General features: G+C 56.9%; 1 protein-coding gene across 1 annotated transcript in view; it reads right to left on the bottom strand.

The window, feature by feature from the left end:
• The window catches only part of MID2 (midline 2), a 50,867-nt gene extending 35,917 nt beyond the window's left edge, over nt 1-14,950 (bottom strand). Inside the window, exons 1-2 of the mRNA XM_042886366.1 lie at nt 14,864-14,950; nt 5,659-6,380 (exon numbers count right to left, since the gene is read on the bottom strand). Coding sequence (XP_042742300.1) covers nt 5,659-6,324 — 666 coding nt within the window. The 5' untranslated portion in view covers nt 6,325-6,380; nt 14,864-14,950. The remainder of the gene's footprint in view (nt 1-5,658; nt 6,381-14,863) is intronic.
• Between the last annotated feature and the right edge of the window lie 9,260 nt (nt 14,951-24,210).

The raw sequence follows: 24,210 nt of genomic DNA, 5'->3' as shown, positions 1-24,210 counted from the left end.
AGCACAGGAGGCCGCCAAAGCCAACGCTGGACTTTGCATGCACTTAAATCCCTTCCATCATTATTATGGCTCTCGTTATTTTTGCAGTGCTTGATCATCATTCCACGTGCAAAGCAACTCGACAGAGCTGTGCAGAACAGCAGGGGGACTGAGACCCAAAAGGGGGGACAGCCCATGGGGCTGCTGCTTGACCTGGGGGCCATGGCTGCCATCCACCCCGTTACTCCTGAGCAGGATGCGTGCTTTCCAAGGCTCTCCTCCCATAAGCCCATTGGCACACATCAAACACCAAGAACGTTGGGGGTTGGAGCAGGAAAGCATTCCCCAAAGGCCATAAACCCAACGTTCTGCCAAGGGAAAACGCTGTGTAACTGGAGATGCAACGTGCTTCCTGCTCTGCTGCACAAATCTTCGCCTGGCAAAGCCCCTTTGAGCAGGAAATTCTGCACGTTCCATACCCCCAGCCTGTGCATGGGGCCTGAGAAGGGCTTCCCCATCGCCTATTAATCATAGAATCATTAAGGCTAGAAAAGCCCTCTCAGATCCCCAACCCACCCCGCCATGTTCTTCACCACCACCACCCTCAGTGCCACATCCCCTCTGTTTTGGAGCACTTCCCCATCGCTCCCTGTGCTGCTGCATCACTGCTATTTTGGAAAAGAAACATTTCCCAACGTCCAACCCTCCCACGGTGCAACTTACGGCCATCACCTCTCATCCTGCTCCCACACAACTAATTGCCATTGCTCACAGCCCCATCCATCCAGCCTGGCTTTGAGTGCTTCCAGGGAAGGAGCATTAATCACAGAAACACCAAGGTTGGAAAAGACCTACGAGATCATCCATTCCAACCATCCACCCAGCACCAATAGCTCTCACTAAACCACAACCCTCAACGCAAATCCAAATGTTCCTTGAACACCTCCAGGGTCGGTGACTCCACCACCTCCCATTCCACTGCCTGTCCGCTCTTCCACTCATTTCATTCGCAATAACTCAATAAAAAAATCCAACCCCCTGCCCATAAATGGGATCTCTGGGAGGGAAATCAAGGCATCCAGCACTCAGTGCTGGTTCCAGGTCCTTCTGACCCACAGAGGATCAGAGGAAGAGTGACCATTGCTACAGACTGGGAGCTACACCAGACACAAGGGCACGCACTGATCCCTTTTCCCATTGCAGGGCAAAGAAGCCAGGAAAGCTTTGCACCTTCATGCAACCCGTGCTCCACGGCTAAGCACGTGCTTGCAGCACACATCACATGGGTGTTTTTGGCAAATCGAAGCAACACCACACTGCCATGGATGCAGGTGCCCCAGCTGGATGCAATGGGAAATGACCATTTGGCTCAAGAGAGACCCTAAACCCGCATCTTCATCACACCAAAAAAATCATTCTGGCATCTCACATGCCAAAAAAAGCCAATGGCAAGGCTTTGCATCTCCAGCTTGGACCTGGAGGAAAGCATCCCAAGCAAAGCTGGCTCTGTGTGAGCAGCCCAGTGCTGCACGCAGCGCACCAGAGCTGGCATCTGCGCCAGTGATGCTTCCCTGTGCTCTGCCAGGACTCACAGCAGTGCCAGCAACGACCCTTCTCTCAGCTCCTGAACGCACGTGGGAAAAGGAAAATTAAAAAACCAAACCACACGCACACAAAATGCAGTTTAGCCCCATGGCAGCACGGTAAATCATAATGAAGCAGCAATCTCAGTGAGTCACACCGTGCAAGCGAGAGCACGTCCCTCAGGCCCCAGGCACAGAAGCCCCACGCTCAGCACCAAGCAGAGGCTCTTTGCCCTCATTCCTCCCATCCCACCGCCCTCTGAAGGGCCCTGTGCTGCCCATCACTGCCCCGCACACCACCTGTGCAGCACAAGGACTCATGCAGTACATTTCTACAGCTCCAGTCAAGCTCATAACGCACTGGAAGCATAAAGCGTGGTGGGAGATGGCTCGCTGCTCCTCTTGGAGCAAAGAGCAGGACTGAAAGCGTTACTTTATTTGAATTTTTGGGGCTATTTCCAGCACGCCGATCGATAGAAATCTCAGCAGCAGCAATAAGAGCTGCCCCCAACCCGGCTCCTGCAAAAGGAGTGGGGCAGAAGGAGAAGCAAAACAGTGGCACAAAACCCCTTTTCCTGCAAACTCCTGCTGTAGAGCCTCCAGAGCTCACACAGCAAATCCTGCATGCTGTCACCTCCCCAGCCCTGCTTTTAATTTCATTTCTAGTGCTGATTTTACAGCTGGTGAGGTGAGCAGGTGGGCTGCTCCCACCCCTAACACCATGGGGAAAGTCAGCAGTGAGCCTGCAGGTTTGGGCCACTCACAGCATCCCATGTGTGCAGTGCTGCCTGTCTGCTGGGAGCAGAGCTGTGTGCAGGGAGAGCTGCAGGAGGAGGCAGGGCAGAGAGATGCCTTCCACAAACTGGTGGAGCAGGAACAGCACCCGAAAGCAATGCGCCCTGGGCAAGCAGTGTGGTGTAAACATGCAGAGTTGGGGATGCACGGAATAATAGAAACAGAACACACCTTAAAGGGAGTAGAGGTGGGTCCTAAAATGCCTTTCAATGGCACGTGGGCATTTTGGAGATGCCCAGGTCCTGGCTTCAGCATGCAGAACTGCAGTGTTTTGGGATCCAATAAAGAACCCCCACCAAAGAGGTGTGCAGAATGCACAGTGCTTTGGACAAATTACAGTCACTTGCTCCAAGTTTCCATCACACACATGCAATAATAATAATGATAATAAATCTGGAAGACATTGCTAGCTGGAGCAGCACGATAAAAGCTGCGGGCAGCCGGGCTGCAGAGCAGCTCCTGTGAGGCTGCAGAGCATCAGGTGGGCAGAGGACCACAAGCATCTCCATAAAAAGCAACGGGCCCAAGCACGGTCAGGGCTATAGGCTGAGGCTGTGAACAGATGAGGACTAAAGGCAGCTGCAAAGATTGACTGTGGTGTCAAAGCTTGGCTCAGAATCGACCCCATGGCGTTGGACAAGGCACCCAAAGAAGAGCACAAGAAAAGCACAGCTGCTGCCCAGCCAGGGGCTGCGCACTGCTGACCACACTGCAGCCACGCCGCGTCAACCAGAGCCCTGCAGCAACTACAGAGCAAAGAGCAACAAAAGGAAGAAGTTTCCACCACGCATCACTTAGTTTCAAAACCAACCATGGAGCGTCAGCGTGCTTAAAGCCACGCAGAAGCACCGGTCAGCACAGTTTGATTTGCCATGCTTTGCAGTCCATTACACTCGGAGATTTATCTGCGGCCCCAGCAGAGTGCAACTCGGATGAGGCGTTTCTGCCAGCGTGGACGGAGCTTGCACTGCAGTTCATTTGGCATTCATGCAGGCAGCAAAACCCTCAGCCCTCTCAGCTCGGCTGAGCAGGCAGAGATGCAGCTTTGCATTTCAAAATGCAGTTCTCCCATTCCCTCCTCGCACTGCAAGGGGTAAAGCAGCGACCCACCAGCCTGCCTTAGGGAAGGAAACTTTCTGCTGGACCAGGAGCCATCCTGCAGCCCTGGCTGGATGCTCACATCCCACATCCATCCCCAAACACTCCTCACCTGGGCAATTCCCACCTGAGATAGGGAAAGGGGGAACAGGAGGCTGCCGGAGCACCGTGCCAGCAGAGCTGCTTCTCTGCCAGGGAGCAAGGAATCCACCCATGCTGGATGAGCGGCACAGGGGAATGTTTATAGCAGAGGAGAGCTTCCCTTCTCATCCAAAATCACTTAAGACTGTTATTTAAACATGGAGGGGGGGTGTTCTGGCAACGTGCACAGATTTGGTTGGAGCGGCAGCTTAGCTCGTCAGGCCTTTTGCCTTCACATGAGCCTGCTTGGCTCGCCGACGCGATGGGGAAATATTAAAAGGGCTTTAACTCCTGTCCCAGGGTCCTATTGCACGCAAACATCCACGGACCTTCCTTTCTAAGGTTTCCAATTTGCTAATTGAGACGTTTCCTCATGGAAAAAGAATGTTCTGAAGCGAGGAGCGCTGCGCTGGCGCTGAGAGGGGGGACATGGAGGTGAGGCACATGGAGGGGCTGCGTCACCAGCACAGAGCTGGGAGGTTCTGGGAAGTGCAGGTGGGAAACCTGCCTGGGAAGCAGCTCGTGGGAAACTCTCCGCCTAGGAAGACGGATGCCTGGAGAGAAAGCTTTGTTCTTCCCTTTTCTAATCAACCCAGAGCGCGCGGAAGAAGTCATCTCCATTTTTGCAAGTGATGGAAGCATTTCTTCTGCCCTCAGGAAACGTGAGAGCAGAAAAATCGATGTTGTCTGAGGGATTAACGAGGGAATGAGCCAAGAAAAGCACTTCTGGGGCAGCACGAGCCCAGAACATTATGGGAGAAGGGACTGAGGAAGAAGTGCTGGAGAAGGGCTGCAACTGGAACACAACAGCAGGCGCAGCCCCGTCGTTGTGACCCCAGATGGGACCAGTTCTGTTTTTTTCCAGTATTAAAAAAAAGAGAGAGAATTTAGGCCATTTTGTAGACTCACAGAGAACGTGTGGGGGACAGAGAGGGATTTCTAACTTTATATAGGTCAAACATCATCCACACGGGCTCACATGGTACCCAGCCCCAGCACAGGCGCTGCATAGAAATGAAGCTTGCAGCACCCCAGAGGGCTGCCTGAAGTTTGCTCTCTGTGAGCAGGGAAGCGGGGATTCGCTGTGGATCGATACGAGGCACAGGGTGAAGTGAGGAGGGCTGGAAAACTACCACAAAACCACCCTTTCTGCAGCTCGTGGGTGTGAGGATGGGACAACGCCACGCTGGAGGTGGCACTGCAGGAGGCCAAAGGACAGAGGAGCAGTTTGGGGTGCTGGGGCAGGAGAGGGGAAGCTCCATCTCTGCCTCCTTCTGCCTCACTCACAAAATCATTCAGGTCAGAAAAGAGCTCGAAATCACCAAGTCCAAGCCATCCAGTCCCAGCCCACCCCACCATGCCCATCCCCACGTCCCTCAGTGTCCCATCCCCACGGTTCTGAAGCACCTCCAGGAACGGTGACCCCACCACTCCCTGGGCAGCTGTGCATCAATGCTCTATGGAGTTTTTCCTAACACCCAACCTGACCATCTCCTGGTGCAACTTAATGCCATCCCCTCTCATTCTATCATAGCTATCTGGGAACAACAACTGTGAGACTGACCACACGTCACCACAACCTCCTTCTGGGGAGATGGAGAGCACCATGAGCTCTCTCCCGAGCCTCTCCTTCTCCAAACCGAATGATCCCAGCTCCCTCTGCGACTCCCCATAGGGCTGGTGCTCCAGACTCTCGCAGCTCCTTGCCCTTCTCTGTGCACACTCCAGTGCCTCAGTGTCTTTCTTGCAGTGAGGATCCCTTCAGCTCCATCTCATCTCTCATCTAAGCACGAAGTTTTGCCATGGGGAACCCGCTGCTAAGCCACATCCTTTTTCAGGCCAGCAATGCCAACAGAGCACCCCTATTTCCGAGCCATTTGCTGAGCACGGGCACGCTCCCCACTCTCTCCATCCACATCCAAGGAAGCCGACGAGCAGCAGAGCCTCTCACCAGCAAAGCAGCCCCGGATACACAGAACCTGGAGGAGCCCAAAAGCTCCAACCCCCACCTCAGAGACGCCACGCGGGTCCCCAACGCACCCCAGCCACCAGCTACCCTTACCTTGAGCTTCTCGAAGCGATCGCTGAGCGACGCCACTTGGTGATCCCGGTGCCGCCCCACCAGTTTACATAAGGCACAGATGAGCTGGTCGTCAGCCACGCAGTACATGTTCACCTTCTCGTTCTCGTGCTCCAGGCAGGTGAGACCTCGGAAGTGCGCGTCGGGCACGGGTTCCACCAGCCGGTGGCTGGTGAAGGGCTTCTTATTGGGGTGCGTGGCCCGCAGGCAGCGGTCACAGTAGGACACCTCGCAGGTGATGCACGTCTTGACGGCATCCCTCGGCGGGTCCTGCTCACAGAACTGGCAGGCGATCCTCTCGCCGCTCACCGACATGGTGGGGTTGGGGCGGTAGGGCCGATCGCGGCGGCTCTCGCTGGGGGAGTTGGGGCCGCTGAGCGACGCCTTCTGGAAGCGGTCGATGATGTTTTGCAGCGTCACATTCCTCTTGAGGCCCTCCAGGCCGCGGTGGTTGAGGGAGATGACATAGCGGCAGGTGGGGCACTGGAAGGCGCTGAGGGGCTCGATGCTCTCGCCGGAGGAGCAGCCGGACAGCAGGATGCGGTGGGCGCAGCTGAAGCACAGGCTGTGGGCGCAGGGCAGAAGCAGAGGATCTTCGAATAACTCCAGACAGATTGGGCAGGTCAATTCGGACTCCAGTGTTTCCATCTTTAGTTAAAACGATCCCAATCCACCGTCAAAACCCCGGGGAGCTGGTCTGTGACCTGCCGGGGGGGGGGGGAGAGCAGAGGTTGGGTGTGAGAAACAAAGCTGGGCAGCTCCTTCCCACCAGGAGGTCAACAACACCTGAATCTGCACAGCTTTGGGGCTATCTAGGAAAAAATTCCTCCCCGAAAGAGCAGTGATGCACAGCACAGCTGCCCAGGGAGCACTGGGGTCACCCAGAGGTGTCGGTCTCATCGTTGTTCCCAGATAGCTACGATAGGATGAGGGGTGATGGCATTAAGTTGCACCAGGCGATGGTCAGGTTGGGGATGAGGAAAAACTCCAAAGAGCAGCGATGCACAGCACAGCTGCCCAGGGAGCTGGTGGGACACACAGAGATGTCCCAGAGCCATGGGGATGTGACACTGAGGAACGTGGAGATGGGCACAGTGGGGTGGGCTGGGGTTGGGGATCTGAGAAGGCTCTTCCAACCCGAGTGATTCTGTGATCCTTTGCACCCCAATGCTGCCCAGTCCAGCTCCCAACTGGTAACAGCGTGAGGAAATCCTGCAGGATGGGAGATGTGCTGGGAGCACGAGGAGGAGCTTCTCCATCATCTTCCACCCCAGCAAGAAGGACAACTCAGACAGTGTAGCCAAAAACAAAAATGGGAGAAACCACGCGATTCCATGCTGCCAAAAGAGAGCAACCAGGGCCGTGTGCTGCTTTCCCACACTTGCAAGGGCAAAGCCAGGCCTTGAGTACCCTCCTTGGTGGCTTCACAGCCCCTTCTCATCTCGGTGAAGGGAAAGAGGTGCATTGCATCCCAGGAACTGAGCAGAGCGGTTCCTGAGGTCCAACGCTTCCAGCTCTCTCCCAGCTGCCCACTTTTAGGAGCAGGGAAGGAAGAGCAACCAAATTACAGGCTGCACGCTCCCAGCCCTCAGCTGTCCTCAAGCCAATGATGCCCAAATCAGCTCCAGCTGGGGGGAAAACCAGCTCCAGGCTTGCAGTGAGCTCCTTTCAAGCCACTGCCTGAGTGTCCCCAAAATGCAAGCTTGCACGTGGAAGAGAATAACAGCCTGCCGGGTGCTAACAAGAGAAACCACATGCTTTCCTCCAGCTTCGGCACGGCTGTGTGCGGTAGCAAGGACTAATTAACGAGGAGGGGCACGGCGGTGGGCTTCCTCCGGGTCTGCTCTGTATTAGAGGCGAGCAGCCCGTGCCGCTGGCGAAACTGCAATCAATTAGCCAGCCCCGCTGCTTCCCTGCGGTGCAGGAACACACTGCTGGAGGAGCCTGCTCAGAATTAGCATGTGAGTGCACAGCCTCGGCACCAGCCCGGAAACATCTCCTGCAAATGAGAGGCAGCGTTTAATTAGGTGGGAAGAGGCTGGGGGAGCCCCGCACTGCGGCTGCTGGGGATGCTCCACGGTGGAAAATGCAAACTGCAGCCAAGGATGCACAGAAAGAGCAGGATGGGAGGGGGGGGCGGGGGGTCTTGCTGAAATTTGTGGTGTGGGGGATGCCCGTGAGAGAATCTGCCCATGGGATGTCAGTGCTGGTACCCAAAGCTGCACCTGGAGCCCCAAACCCACCCCTCCAGGAGCCCTCAAAAGCTTCCAGCTTTTGCTTTCCAATTCAGTGCACAAGTTCAGGAAGAAACTACCCAGGAGAAGCTGCACGTTGTGTCCCCTCTGCACCCACTGCTTGCCTTCTCTTTGCTCACCTCTAGCCCAGCAAAGAAGGCAGACATCACCCAGGAGCTCACAGGTCCCAGATGCGATCTGCAGCCCCACGCCGGCTCACCAGGAGCAAGCAGCACCTCCCACCTGCCTGCAACCCCTCCTGTCAACTCACAGCTCCGCCTGCCCTCCAAGCGCTTCCCAACAGCAAACACCATCAGCACTCTGCCCCACGCAGCTCCAGCTCCTCCCTGCTCCGGCTCAGGGGGGCTCATGACATTAAGCAACGTTCTAATTAATTAAGCAACGTTCTGACCGTGCATCGTAAACGCTGCAGCAACCTTACTGCAGGCTCCACGGTGCCACAAACCTCCTGGGAGACGGAGCTCGCTCCCTGCTTTGCTGCGACGCTCAGGGCAGAGCGCAGCACCCTCCCTCCGCTGGGATGGATGCAAAGCTCCTCTTTGCTTCGCCCTGTTGGCCATTCACACATTAACCTTTGTTTTCCTCCAGGACTTCGTCCTTTAGACAGCAGGGAGCCCTGCAGACCGTGCTGCCGTGCAGAGTGGGCGCTGCACCTGCGTGCATCAGGCGCTCCGGAGCCTTTCATGCTGCACACTTTGATGTTCTCTTTGATGTTCCGGACGAGGAAAAAAAAACCGATCAGATTAAAATCTGCTTTGTTGATAGTCATTAACTCCCTAAACATAAAAACAACTTGAGGAGGGAACGGGGGTTTACAAACAGCACAGCATTGTGTCCAAGGGTCAGCCGGGCCATAGGGGAGAGCAACGAGCAGCTGGGCTGGGATGTGATTGCCTGAAAGCAGCCCTGAAACGAAGCTGGAGGGAAAAGCAGACGGGCAGCATCCTCCCCATGCGTGGTGGCTGCTCAGCACTCTGTCACATATCCCCATGTGCTGCTCTGTGCATCCTCCCCTCCGCTTCCCAGCAGGCAGACAAGGAAACCAGCAGCTCAGGGACAGGAGAAGCACAGCAGAACCCTGACCTGCCCCACGTCAGCACCCAGCCTGGCTCACCAGCAGCATCCCCAGCCCTCAGCCCAGCCCAGAGCATCACCAGCCCCATGGGATGCAGCAGGGAACTGCACTGAGGATCACTAAAGCACCCCATCACCTCTGCCAGGTCCTCCCGTTCCCCACACCAGGGAGCTCTGCACACCCCCAAGGCCTGTTCTGTGCTCCACACTGCAAAACCACTCCACTCCTCTCCAGGGCAGCTCTCCAGAGCTCACAGGTGGGGAGCTCAGCCCCTTCAGGCCCATCAACCACGAGTTTCCCTTTTATTCCCCCCGCCCCTCGTTCCTTTTCTTCTTTCTTTTCTCCCCCCAAGGAAATAACTGCAGCCAGAAGGGCTCCGCCGCTTCCAAGAACGAGCCTTACAAAACACACCGCGTTGTTCCACCCTTATGTCTTAAAAAAAAAAAAAAAAAAAGAAAGTTATAAAAATATGGCAACCCTTTCCTTAATTGGCTCCGTGACAGCAGGATAGGAAACGCGGGCAGCCGTCGTCTTTGCGCTTTTTGTTGCCTATGGGAAAAGGAGCTGGAAAGAAAACCATAAGGAAAAGCAACACCCCCAGCCGGCCCCATGGCCGCCCTCAGCCCTACGGCACTCAGCCTCATCCACGAGCCCTAATGTTGGTGGCACATCACCCCCCCTCCTCCCGAATGCTGCTCCCAGCAATGCCAGGCCCTGCACCATCACCTCTCAGGTGGGTGCTGAGCTTCATTCCCCCATCCCAGCAAGGGGAGTTTCCCAATACACCGACCCACACGACACCCACTGACCAACACGGCGGTGTTGGAGGAGCCCAGCCCCACTGTGCACGGCTCCCATTCTTCCACAGGTGCCTTCTTTGGGATTTTCCCCTTTTCTCACACTTTCCAGCCCCATAACACATCTCCATTCAGCAAGCAGCTCTGAGTCAGCACCAGGTGCCGGCCCCATAATGCATTATTTGGGATCAGCACAGATCCAGCACCAGGTGCCGGCCCCATACTGCACTATTTGGGGTCTATGCAGACCCAGCACCAGGTTCCAGCCCCATCATGTGCTATTTGGGATCTGTGCAGACCCCGCAAGCACCCAGGCCCAGCAACCACAGCACAGATGGAGCTGTACATGTCCCCCTACTGCCCATCCCAGAGCCATTTGCTCTCCTCCCATCTCCACTCTCTTCCATTCCCCTTCACAGCCCAGCGCACCCAGCCGCTCTGGGAGCCAAATCCCTCTGGCTTTCTCAGCACTTTAATTAAAGCTCAGCCTGGTGGAAACACCGGACCCTAGCAGCAAGAAATCCACCTGCCCAGACCCCAGCAGGAGCACCCCAGCACACAGAGCTGGCACAGGGGCACGGCACACAGCCCCCGGTGAGCAGCAATGCAGCTGGAGCTGCACTGCAGCCTCGCAAGCAGCCAGAGGGCTCCAGTTCTGCAAGGACAAGGGGAGGGCACGGCTGCAAGCTCTCATCCCAGGGATGGATGCTGCATGGAGATGTGTGGGGTGCAGAGACACACGGCTGTGCAGCCACCCTATGGAAGCTCAGCTCCCTTACTGAGCCAGATGCAAAGCTTGGGGTTCCTGTACATCTTCCAGCACAGATGATGTTTGCATCCAGCTGCTACAAGCTAAAACAGCACAGCATGGAGCCAGCCAGGTTGCCCAGGACCCTCAGACCCTGCATGCGCTGAAGGAGCCCTCATTGTGGGACATCCTTAAGACAGATTGCTCTTAAAGAGCATTGGCCAGCTTGCATGTGTTTCCCCTGCTGTACTGGGACACCATGCAGCCTCAGACCTCCTTGGAGCTCCTCCTCCAAGTTTCTCACTGCTCGATTTGCTGTGCTTTATTATTTCCAACAGGAGCCAGCAGCTCTCCAACTAGATGAAGGGACAGGGGACAGCCCAGGCCCCAGCAAGGGGCTCCTCCTGCCCACCCCGTGCACCACTATCCCCACTGAGCCCATCAGCTCACAGCTGTGCATCCCAAAATGACCCCCAACACGTGCCCAGCTCTGAGCACTGCTTTCCCCCTACTCAGGGCCCGGCACACGCGCAAGCAGGAGAAGGGCTGCTCAGACCCCCCCCCATGCAGTGCCCTTGTGCCCTGCTAATTGGTGACCGTACAACCCCAGCCCCATCCCAAGCCCCAAAACCACAACCAGCCAGGATGTGACAGATGCCACAGAGTTGGGAAATCCAAAGGCCATTGTACAGCTCTAAGTTTAGTTATATCCGTGCTGCCTGCGTGGGGCTGCATTCCTGACCAAGAGGGTAAGATAAACAGGGCTTCCTGCAGGAACTGCAGACAATGGGGAGCAATCAGCACTAATCCCCCGCACGGGAACAATGCAGGTAGGAAATATTTTGAGCTCAGCTCAGGAAGAGGCACCCAGGCCGGTGGAACAGCAGCAGGGCTCAGCCCACAGCCCCATATGGGAGCTGCCCCACTGCAGGCTCAGGGGCTGCCATGGGGAGGACGTTGCTCAGCCACTGCCCATCATTTGGGGGCTTGGTGGTAAATCCAGGACCACAGACGCTCCTGGGATGCATGGGGGCTTTGCTGGAAGGCTCAAAGCTCTTCTGCCAGCACATCAAGCCTGCCTCAGGCTGCATCCCACCTCCACCACCCCCCAACCCCTTCCAACACGCTGCCACACAGCTTCAGCCAACCGAGAAAAGAGGTGAAAATTAAACACGTGAATAAAAGGACAACACACCATGTGCCACCAAAAAGTGAGCGTGTCACACAAGGGTACGGGGCCAGAAGAACCCAGCATGAGCTCCTATGGTCACAACCAGCAGGGCTCCCTTCTTCTAAAGCACAACCAAGTCCCAGAGCAGGACAGCTCTTTTACCCTCACTGCAGCTGGCAGGCTGTAATGCCACCCAGTCATCCCTGGGCTACCAGGGGCTGCAACATCCTCTGCATTTGGCACTGCCCGTGCAAACGCCTGGGGTCTCATTGCCTCCATGCAGCCTCTGTGGGAGGCTCTCTCCAGGAGAAGTGGAAAAGGACGGAACGAGAGCACAAATGAGCCTCTCCTTATCAAGAAACAGCTTTCCCAGGGGGAAGCAGAAGCTCCGGTGCTATCAGCGACCCCGGGGGCATCACCACGGAGGAAAAGAGCAGCAGCCACGGCTGCTTGGCATACAGACCTCTCCTTGCTTCCCCCAGCCCTTCCCTGCAGCCAGGGAAAAGCTCCAAGCACAAAGCAGAGCGCGTTCCTGGGAAGGGGAATGAAAACCAGGCAAGCAGGCACCCAGAGCCATGGCCAGGTCCCAGCATGCTGCAGCTGTACCGTGATGCAATGCACAGCTGGGAGCAGTCGGGGGAACGTGCTAAGCAGAGGTAAAGGCCTGGGCCCATGCATCCACCCTAAAAAAGCATAGCACCCAATGCTTGCTTTGCCATAGGCTCTGTCATTTCAAGTGTCCGGGTGTCACCCCAAGGAGGGACACCATCACCACGATGTCTCCCACCCCAAAACCCCATCGGATGGCAGCACCTGGGCATCAGCTCCTATGGGTCCCCACCCAGGGCAGCCCACGCCGGTGCCTGACCCACCTCCAAGCTCCCTCCATGGGGCTGCAGGATGCTGAGCACACACAGATGTGCATGTGCACATTCCCTCTGCTCCCACGCAGACCCTGGGCCAGCTGATGCTTCTGACGCTCCAGCTCAGCTCCAGGAAGAGCTCTGCCTGAAGTTCATTTTTTCCCCCACTTTGATCGACCAACTCAGAACCGAGTTTGCATATTCAAACGACATTTAATTTCTAGGCCATTCCCCCCAGAGCGTGGCTGGCGAAACGAGACCCAAACGAACAGAGCCAGCAATTAATTCCCCTGTGAGACACAAATTCCAGCAATAAATAATGGTAATGGTATTCCGCAGAGGCACAGTGCCCCTTTCATTTCCCAATCCCGAGCGACGTCACGGGAAGCCGGCGAGCCAGGCTGCTCCTGGCAGACACCCCACGATGTGCTGCGCTGTGGGGCCTGCAGAAAGCATCTCCTGCACTGCTGTAAGGCACCAGGCTCAGCTCCGTTTGGTGCAGCCCCAGCTCTGTGCTGTGCACCGGGTGACGGTGTGGTGCTGGGGCAGCTGGGGACAGCGGCTCTGGACGCCACGAGCATCGCGGGGAAAGGGATGTGGGCACAAGGAGGGAGCAGGAATGAGGTGCCCCTTTGGGTTTGCCTGCTTGGGGAGGAACCCGCAGACGGATGGAGCCTCCAGGCAGCACAATGGGCCATTTCCTAAGAAAGGGCAGCGTGTCCAGCGGCACAAAGGGCACTTATTGTGCGGGAGGGGAGCTGTCAGAGCCCAACAGGGCTGCCAGAAACCCCTCCGCAGCCCCAAACCCCACTGCCCCATGCTGCAGCCCTTTCCCAGCACATGCCAGCAGCCAAGACTGACTGTGAGGACTGTGAGAGGTGGGGAGCAGAAAGGAGGTGTGGGATGGAGGGCCCCCCCTCCGGGGCACAAAGCCACCACACGGGTGGAGATGACAGCTGAGGGAGGCTCTCGCTGGCCTCCACGCCATTCCCTCTTCTTGGGAAAAGGCAAGGTGGGGGCAGGCCGTAGCCTGCATTAGCTGGAGGGGAGGAGAAATTCGGCAAGAGCTGGGCATGGAGCGCAGCAAAGCGCCGGTCTGGGGGTTGTGGCCTCTCCAGTGACGCGGCACAGCTGTCACCCGAGGTGTGACACGGCTCCGGGGTCAGGCACCAACCCGAGAGGCTCAAAAAAAAGAAACCCCCAAAGCCTAAAACCCCACACTTCCAACCACCCCTCTGCTGAGCAGAAACCCACAGCACGCTTGGGAACGCGGCCCCCCAACCCCCAAAAAGGAGAGATGACCCCCACACAAAACCAACACAAAGTCACCGACCCATCTCACGCGCTCCGGGGACGATCCCATGCCGCCTGCCGGCACACGGACAGCAACGCACGGATCCGGAGCGGTAGCTGGGAGCTCCGGAGCCACACCAGCACCTGCCCCGGCCAAAGCAGCTTCCTTCAACCTTCCTCCTCCTCCTCCTCATCGCTGCGTACTTCCCAGGGGTGGCCTCGAGGAACGCAAATCCCTCCGTGCCGGCCGAACCCCCTCTCAGCGTTTTGCATCCTAGCGAGGAGCGCTCTTTAAAACAGAGGGGGGAAAAAACCCGAGCCCGGAACGCCGCACGGAGCACCTGCAGCCTCCCGGCAGCGCCTCCCGCATCTCGCAAACCCCGCAGCGCTGCGGGACCCACCGGGCCGTAGGGGGGGGGGGGGGGGGGGGGGGAAGGAAGGCAGCGGGTTCGGGCACCGTGGGGCGTTGGGGAGCGTTTTGTAGAACTCGGCGCTGCCCTTCGGGACCGGCAGCACCGCCCGGAGCTCAGCGCAGCGCCCGCGATGCCCGGTGCGCGTTTCTCCGCGCTCTGCTGCGTTTTGGGTTTTTTTTTGTTTTTTGTTTTTTTCGGGGGGGGGGGGGGGACGGGGGGAGGGAGAAGCCGGGATTTCTCCTTTCGCCGTCCGCTTCCATTTCAACTTCAGCGGGTCGGGGGGCAGCGGGAGCGCGGATCTCACGGCCGAACCCCGCGAAACGGCCGCGGGGAAAAACCGGCACCCCCCCCCCCCCCCCAAAAAAAATAAAATTAAATTAGAAAAGGCAGCGGGACGATTCCGGTGGAAAAGGGCCGGCACGGAAGCACGGAGCCACCCGCCCTACAACCGGATGGCGGAGCGCCATAAATCCTACAAGAACCCCTAAAAAACCCAGGGCGGGGCCGAACCCCCCCATTCTTTTTGCCCGCAGTGCCCCCCTACGCGATCTCGGTGCCCCCTTTCCTCTTACCAGCGGGCTGCGGCAGCCTCCCCACCGCTGCCCGGGCATCTTGGAGGCGGCGGCGGTGCGGGGGAGACGGCGGCGGCGCGGGCGGGCGGCGGCGGAGCTGCGGGGCGGGGGGGGTTGGGGGGGGGAGAGGCGGGACCGAAGTGCTGCCCGTCCCACCGCCCCCCACCGCCCCGCCCGCTCCAGGTGAGGCCGAGCCGGGCCGGGCCCGACCGCTCCCGTAGGGCTGGGAAACGGAGGTTGGGGGGGGGATCGCAGCTGCAGAACCACCGCGCGCCTCATCCTCATCTCAAATCCCCCTCCAGCACCGCTTACCAAGGATGGCTTTCCTGGTTGCGGCCGAGCCACATCAGCCCTTATTACATATATCCGTGCAATAAACAAGCGGCCCCGTCGCAGCCCCCTGCTCGCTCCCCTCGAGCCCAGTTTCCTGTGGGAACGGCAGCGACCCCAACCCGGGCCCTGCACCGAGCTGCGGGTGGCAGAGGTGACCCTGGGCCAGCAGGCACCGAGTGGCACTGCGTGGAGCAAGCAGGGCAGCTCCGTGTCAACACAGTGAGTCACGTTCCTTAGGGGTGAGGACATCACCTGCGGCTGCCCCACGTCTGGGTGTTTTGGAGCACCCTTCCCATGTCGGTGTATTTGGGTCAGGGGGTTCCTTGCTTTTCACACCCAGCGCGTTGTTGGGAGCTGGGGGTCCGGGTGTGCATTAACATCCACATCCCACCAAGGGGAAATGAAGATGCTTGGGTCACACCGCACGCCTGGGGAGCTCAGCGAGGAACTGACGGAGCTCTAAAGCATGACTCGCCCTCTGACATCTGTTCTTATGGTGGAAAAAATACAAAAACCCTTTTAACATACGAATCCCTCTTCCAAAACAGCTCTATGAGCAGGGACAGATGAATTCCCCTGCATGGATATCATCACCTTTTCTTTCTGTGTTTCGGTGGCTTCGTGCTCTCCAGGTCTCCCCAGCACCTCCCTCACCCTCCCTGGTTTTCGCTCTCTCCTCCTTTGCTGCTGCTCGGGGATGGGAAGCGGATGCTTTGCACCACCTCATGTTGAGCTCTGGAATTTCACAGCCTGATCCCAATTTCCCATGCTGAGCAAACTGTGGAACAGCCAGAACAGGCTGTGCTGGCTCAGCACCCGTTGCCCAACACCTCTTTGGGGTTTGGTGGCTCAGCCATGCGCTTCCCTTTCACCATCAGCATCCGAAGCAGGTGTGCATCCATCCCTGTGCACAGCTCTAACAGGAGAGGCAACGGGCTGCATTGGCAGCTTCGTGCCTGTGTGTAAACCCATCCTGCTGTCTTCCACGGGAGGGAAATGCTCACTTCTGTTGGTACGGGATGCAGCTTTTGGAGAGCCTGCAGCAGCTGGGACCCTACAGCCCCCCCTGAGGGAGCAGCACACGGTGCTACGTCTGGTGGAGGGCTGCAATGCCCTCAAGACCTCCCTCACTGCACCCACACTCCCCAGCCCTGTGTTCCTGCAGCACACCACGCTGCCTTTCAGGATGCTGCAGGGCAATCTCTGCACCTTGCAAAAGAGAAACTGGCTTGCAGCAGCCACAACAGCCCCACAAGACCTACCCTGACCTTACAGAAACATTCCCACCCTTCCCAGCTCACTCCAAACAGCCCTTTTGCATTTACTCACATCTCCCACTGGTTTCAACCTCAGGTACCAGCAAGTAAAGCACACCCAGCTGTTAATAATGGAACAAATCACACACGCATTCAGTAAGACCCGAGTCTGACTTAGAATAAAATCAGTCACATCACTCCCAGAGTGCTGAAGACTTGCACTTCTCCCCCATCACCTACAGACCTCAAAACACTTTTCCTTTCTTTCCTTTCCCCTTTTTCCTTTTCTTTCCCCTTTTTCCTTTCCTTTCCTTTCCTTTCCTTTCCTTTCCTTTCCTTTCCTTTCCTTTCCTTTCCTTTCCTTTCCTTTCCTTTCCTTTCCTTTCCTTTCCTTTCCTTTCCTCTTTTTCCTTCCCCCTTTTTCCTTTCCCTTCCCTTCCCCTCTCCCTCCCTAACACAGAGCACATGCTGCTCATTACAAGGGCAATTAACTCTTCCACCCAAGGGATGCTGTGGGTCTCCACATCACCATCCTTCAGCATCCCAGCGCTGGGCAGAGGGCAGTGGAAAGGCTGCAGTGGACATCTGAGCTGTTCTGAGCTGCTGAGAAGAAACAGCCCCCCACATCCCCTACACCATGGGCTGTGCTGCAGCCCTGCCCCACTGCTGGGGTCCGGCCCCATCCCCTCTCATCCCCCCCGAGTCACCATGATGAGACCCATGGAGGTCCTGTGGGTTTGGGGTCTCTCTTTCTCTCTTTCTCTCTTTCTTAATTAAAATCAAACAATAATCATCAAATAACTTCTGTGGATAATTACGGGTTTCTTGCTTGCTTATTAGCGCCGGGCTGTAATTATTTGTGATGCAGGTGATTTGCAGCGTGGATCATGTGGTGCTGAGTGGGTCAGAGGAGCACAGGGATACCGAGATCGCAATTAGGATTTTCAAGCGTGTTTTCCAGGGCTGCCCTGATCCCAACACGTGGGTTTGCCCCGTGTTCTGCAGGAGCACAGCACGGTGCAGGCACGCTGATGGCACAGAGAACGGCTCCCTCTGCAGCTCTACTGTGACCCCAGGTTGTCTGGGTGCCACCGACTGCATGGCAGGGCTGCAGCTCTCCAGGGAAAGCGAATCCTAATGTGGTGCTGAAGATTGCCCTCCCCACTCCCTGCCCAGTGCTGCCAGGAGCCTGGTGGCACTTGTGTCCCCATACAGCCACCCCATATGGTGGCACTGGTGGAGGCAGAGAGCCCAGCCTGCATGGGACGATGCATATAGGGGACTTTTGGGGCTCCTCCTCTTGTTGGGGTGGGCAGTGCTGCCTCAGTGGCTGCCCATCAGCGTGGCATTGAGCTTGCAGGACTTTCTCACACCCTCTATCTGCAGCATCAAAGCTGGTTTGAAGCCTTATCTTCTTTCCCTGCACCCGGTGGGCGAGGCAGGCATCCCATGAACCCCAACCAAAGTGCTTTGGGGGAGCTTCCATGGAGCCGGACAGCGCGGTGTGGGGTGAGCTCAGTGCTGCTCCAGCCCATCCCAGGCCCAGAAACTGACCTCATCCCACAGCCCACGGGAGTTTCGCTGCCTGTGGGACCACATCACTCTGCTTCCATCAGTGCCCAAAGAGGAGCTTTAACATCTCAAGGCATCAAAATCCTCAGCATCCCGGAGCGCCCCGAGGAGCCCCATGCCTGCAGGAACACGGATCGGTGCTGCAGGAGTGGCTGCAGGAGGAAGGATCCTCCCTTTATGGGGAGGAAACACAGTGAGGAAGAAGTGATGCTGAGAGCTCGTAATTCCCTTTGCATGGCAATATCTGGAGTCGGGGCATCCTTCCCTACAGTGCTGCTGCTGGCTGTGTGCTGCTGGGAGACACAAGGGTGCTGGTTGCACGGCCAGCCCCTGCTGCATCCCAAAGGGCACCCAAGCCCCAAACACCTCCATGCACACACAGCAGCTCAGCCGCCCAGCTCCATCCCACCGCTGTCTGTGAGAACTTCATTCCCAACCTAAAAGAGAACCAAACGAGGCCAACACCAACAGCACTCCAACACCCCACCCAGAAAAACCTTTGGGCTCCTCCAGGGTGAAATGTGAGCCGGAGCCATCAGCAATCAGCAGTGCTTTCCGTGCCAATTAGCGCAGCCTGTGGGTGCTGCAGCAGGGCTGGCACCCGGCATGCAGGCGCCTGCTGGAGCACTCCCTGCAAACTCCATTTCCAATGGGTGCCATACTGGAGCAGAGAAGTGCTCTTCTGCTCACGCTTTGCAGTGCTGGAGCATCTTGCTTTCTGCTTTGCATCTGCATGGCTGCATTCACATCCCACCCCTGTGCACCACGGATGCGCACGCTGTGTGCCTCCAGCTGCCAGCACCCGCTTGGCACTGCCCCCACTTAGCAACCACATGGCTGTGCTTCACTCTTCCAGCTCTCAAACATGCTGCCCAGTGCCCAGCATCAACCTCAAGCTGGTCAGCCAGAGGGCAACGTGAGCGTGCTGGTTATTAGTGACCGCCCGTGAGCGCTAATTGATTTGCCTGGTTAGAAAGAAAAGATGCCTTCCAACTCTAATAAGGATTCTACAATTGTTTTCTATGGTTCTATGAAAAGTCCAAACCTGCCTGCAAGGGGAAGGTTGACATCAACTCATCGAGGAGGGGAGAAATGATGAAAAGTTTTAAAGGGGAAAGTGGAATTATTTGGACAGGCGGATGCAGCTCAGGCTGAGCTCTATGGGGCAATTGGGGATGGGGAGCTCCTGGGGCTTCTTGCTCTACAAAAGGTTTTCCTCTCTCTCTCTACAGAGCACTGCTGTGGGTCGGGAGAGGACAGGGTGAAAAATGGAGCCCAGCAAGCCTCGACCTTTTCACTCCAGATTAAGGCAGCAGTGCCCTCGGGGAGCTCAGCCCAGCTCAGCCTTGTGTGGGCAGGTGTGCACTCAGCAAGCCCTCAGCTGCACCTCTGCATGGCTTCACCGAAGCAGTGCTCCTCCAGAAGTCCCCATGATAACCATCCCAATGGTTTCCAGCTGTTACAGCTCCGAGGGATGCAGGACCCCCACAGGATGCTCCTTCCTGAGCCCTGATCCTGAGGAGGATCAAGCGTAGCCTCACATCTTCACACCGAGTTGAGGGACGCCTTGGGGACAGCTGGGTGATGGTCCCTAAGGGCGCACAAACTTTGGGGCTGCTCATTTCCTCCTCATCCTGCCCTGCCCTGGTTGCATGCACTGCGTGTCCCACCTCTCAAGCGGGTCCCCATTGGACTGGTGGCCATCTGGTTTGCTGCTGGAGATGCTGGTGACCATGGGCTTGGTGGGGCGGGTTGGTGGTTGGACTAGATGACCTCAGTGCTCTTTCCAACCTTACTGATTCAGTGATTTTATGACTCTATAGAAACGTGCCCTCTGCCTGCCCCTGTCCCCAGGCAAGGTGCTCTTGCCTCCTTGTGATGATCTTCCAGGAGAAAACCAGGCAGACCTCTGCCCCCTGCACAGGACATGGAGCTCCATGAAGCCCCACTGCCCTGGGATCAGCCGTGCAAGAAACCCAGGCCATCCCTGCTGCAGCAGGCTGTGAGCTGTGGGTGGGAACACAAATTCCTCTCCCATCCCACACTGCTCTTGGCCTGGCTTCCCCTCTATACCCTGGCTCATGCTTTGCACGCTGTGCGCTCACTGCTGGCTGCCCACGTTTCCCACTATAGGGTGGGGACATGAGGCCGTGCCCAGGAACCTGGAGCCCCACAGCTGCCAGACAGGCTCTGTCCCAACATGTCCTACATGCGGGGATGAGAGACCTCCCTGCTGCCAGGGCCACGCTGGCAGCCCTGGGGCACAGGGAAAGCACCCAGCAGACTTGTCTAGGCTTTGGCTAAAGCTGAGCGCTGGAGGAGAAACCCACAGTGTGCCACACTGCCATCATCCCCAGTGGCAGTGGGACTCAGCACAACCTTGGCAGTGTGGTGTGGCACAAGCCCACGGCAGCGGGGAGATGAGGCGTTCAACTGGGACCCATTGCGTCAGGACTTGGATGGAGGTGGAACAGGGAAGGTGGCTTTGGTGGCTCCTGAGCTTGGATTTGGTTGTGCTGAAGCCGTTGTGTCCTTGTGCATCTGTTTGTGAATCGGGTTGCTGAGGAATGCAAAATCCCCCCTGCTGCAGTGCTTTGCCAAGGACCACCTTATTTCACATACCTGGGTCAGGCTCGTTCCTCCTCTTGCAGCACATCACAAAGAACGCTGCCCTTCCTTGCATCCAGGCCTCGTCTTCTCCCTCCAGGACAATTGCCAACACCATGGCATGGAGCGCTTCCTTCCCATCCCGGAGCTCCCCTTTGCTCTCCCATTAGGAATTTCATATCACAGGCTCAATCCTCCAAGTCAAAGCAGCAAACACATCGTGGCACTGAGGGACGGCGGTCAGTGGGCACAGCGAGGACGGGTTGGGGGTTGGACTCTATGACTGTAAGGCCAAAGAGAAACCAAACGTACCCACCAACGCCCTGCCACGTTGGGCTCTCCCTACCCCAAAAGGCCCCACTGCTGGGCACCAGCAGATCCCAGTGCCTCCCCTTAGGCAGCCCTGAGCTGATGGGGTGGCGGTGAGGTGGAAAGCAGCAGCTGCAGCCCCCCCAAGCATGGAGATGCTGGGAAGTGCCGTGCAATAACCCTCTTCATCAACATGCTGCTCCTCTCGCCGCTCGTTACAGGGAAGCTAAAAATAGAGCAGTGAGCCAGCATTCAGTTCTGCACACAGAGATTGAAAGAAAACTTTGGGTTTCGCTCGCGTGGAGGAGAGAGCCCAAATGTTCTCATGTCTGTGAGGCTGCCATAAATAGCAGTCGGCCTCCAGAAGGGCCCATGGGGAGACGTGTGGGGCAGGCGGCGCGGGTGGCTTGTGCTGGCTGTGTGGCAATGGATGCCCATCAGCTTCAGTTGCTGTTGGGAATGCTGCTGATGCCCTTTAGCTGCATCTTGGGGGTGAAATCTCTGCAGAGCAAAAAGGGAAAAGATGGTGGGAGCCTCACACGCTGCCCCCGAGCATCCCTGAATGGAGGAGTGCGAAGGATCTTGGTATCAACAGAAGCTGTGCTACCAACACGGCTTTGGGTTTGGGTTTGCACATCGTGTGTTCCTTTCTATTCTCTTAAAAAAAAAGGAAAAGCAAACAACAAAACCACCCTGATTTAATGCTACCTCCAGAGCTAGCAGATTTTCGGGGCTGATCAGCGGAGCTGGGATTACAACCAACAGCTCCCAGGTGGACGTGCCCTGCTCTCCCGTCCCGCCTGCTGATTTCCTTCACGAGGTGTGAAACTGCTTGCAAAAGCAAAAGTATTTTCTTTTCCCACTTTGGGAAGCCATGACAGCTTGTGACCCAGGGCTCCCACCATCTGCCACACACATTGCCCACTTGGTGACACCTTCATGCGTTCGGCAGCTTGGAGAAAACCCCGATGGGAAGCTCTGCAGCCAGCAGGATATGCTGCTGATTTCTCCTTTCTCCTTCCACAGATGGAGGGGACGGTGCCATGGCTGCCTCCTGCTCCACAGGCCAGTTTCCTACGGTACATTCTTGGGCATTGCTCCATTCTCTGCCTCCTTAGGGAGCGACAGGCAGGACAAATGGCAACAAGTCCCTTCCAAGTGCCTTCAGACAGTGGTGTGGGTGGTGTCAGGATGCTCTCATTGCTAGCCAGCCCCCAGCACTGAGCCGTGTGCCCTTTAATGAGGAGAACTCACTAAAGCATGAGTGGATTTGGCAGTTAATTGCTGGGGAGAGCGCAGGCAGCGAGGCTCTTTCATCCTTGGACAGAGGGGTGGCACTTTGAAACCTCTTCTGTTTGATGAAGGGTGCCCACAGGAGGGCTCTGCTCGGGGCACACAGAAATGGCACAGTGGGGCACAGGGGTTGGGAAGCTGCACGGTAACAGTGTGGAAAGACCTGGGAGCTGCAGGTGGGGAGAAGGGCAGAGTGTCAGCAGAGCTGTGCTCCCTGCTGCTCCTTCTTCTGCTCAGCGCATCCCGTGCTCCTCACTGAGCTCTGCCAAAGCATTTCACTCCACAGCACTATTCCTAGCCCAGACCTCAGGACAAAACCCATCTGTTCCCAGCAGTCCTCGACATTCCCGTCCAGCACACTCAGCTGCTATGGGTGAGATGTCCCCAAAGTAGGCTGGAATGGGACGACTGCTGTCAGCAGGATGCAGTGCAATGTGCAGCATCGATGAGACAGCGCCGGTCAGCACGGCTGCCAGCAGAGCACACAGATTCGCGAGCTGAAAAGCCTCGGGGAGGCTGAAAACAAAAAGAAAGCAAAGAGCTCGTGTAGGAAATCATCTTCCAACTTTTGCATCTTCTCCCTCCAGCCCCGATCCTCCTCTGGCAGCTCTGCTCTGCCAACGCGTTGCGTGACAACGCTCGGCCTGGAGATGGAGCAGGCTGGACTCCAAACATCACCCAGGGAAAAAATAAAGCCGGAAATAACCACGTTAGACGATGAGGACGGCGGTGTCTTCAGGCAATGCGAGCAAAGCGTTGTGCTTCGGAGGAGCAGCACAGCCCCGAAGCCCAGCCGGCTCTCCCTGCGCAGCCGCTCCGCGCATCGGGGCCGCGTTCCTCCGCACAAAGCATCGGGAGATTTCTCCAAGGTCCCGGACGCCACTCGGCTTTCTGTAGGGTTTGTCCTTCGCCGCATCCCCTGCCGTATTCCTGCAGCACTCCTGCCCATCTCCAGCCCTGCTGCTCCCTGGTGGGGGGGAGGACACGCGGCTCCCGGTGCCTTCGGACGCAGCACCGCCGCCCCTGGGGGAGACCGATGGTGTCGGTTCATAGGAGCCCCCCCCCCCAGCAGCTCACCCCCGTTTGGTTTGCTGTGGCGCTTGGTTCATTTTCCACACCGTTCAGAATCCCTTTGTGGCAAAGGGGAGAAGAAGAGAAAGAGGAATTTCTGTCTTCTCATTTCCCCCCCTCCCCAAATTGTAACCGATTCTGGGCAGGTGGCCAAAGAGTAATAAAAATCTGTTCTGTTTGGAAACAGCTGAGAAACGTATAAATGACGGCAGCTCGGTGCTGCAGGAGCTGCAAATCAAGCAGGCTGTGCGTTCCAGGGTTCGTTAACATCTGATGGGGATAACGGGAGGTTTATAGCACTTAATTGAATTAAATACACTGCATCCCGATTTGGGGTTATAAAACTTGCAGTCACGGGGCGCAATTAAACACCTTCCTGGTGCTGCCAGTGCGTTTTTCTCTACAAAATAAAGCATGAAAGGTAGGCTTGCTCTGCATCACAGCGTGTCAATCCTTGCAATGAATCCCCACAGCGCTGTGAGATGAGGGCTCTGCAGTTTGCTGCTTGTGTGGGGTGCAGAATGAAGTCTGCATTCGGGGAGCACCTCAGGCAGCCCGCAGCTGCAATGCAAAAGGATGGAGTTTTAAACTGCAGCAGGGGAAAAAGTCTTCATTAGCAGGTTGGAAACGTGTTGAGCCCTCCTGAGAGCTCAGTGAGTGCAAGGAGCAGGAGGGGGAAGTAGTGCCAACCTCAGCCTGAGTGCCCGGAAAGCTCCCATCACCATGCATACATGTGGCACATCAGCACCCATGGGAGAGCTTGGTTACCTCCCCCCCTTGTTTTGCTTTGCAAAATCCCATGGGCAAAAGGGACGTGGTGGGGACTCTTTCCCAGTTTGCCCAGTTTGCCATGGGAAGCACCCAGCTGGCTCACAGCTCCAACAAACCCACAGCTGTGCGGAGCGC

The sequence above is a fragment of the Lagopus leucura genome, unplaced genomic scaffold (genome assembly GCF_019238085.1).
Source record: "Lagopus leucura isolate 7727_CA_CO unplaced genomic scaffold, USGS_WTPT01 Super-Scaffold_100057, whole genome shotgun sequence".
NCBI lineage: Eukaryota > Metazoa > Chordata > Aves > Galliformes > Phasianidae > Lagopus > Lagopus leucura.
Note: the sequence above shows the minus strand (reverse complement) of the source record. Positions and strands in the feature narration are given on the sequence as shown.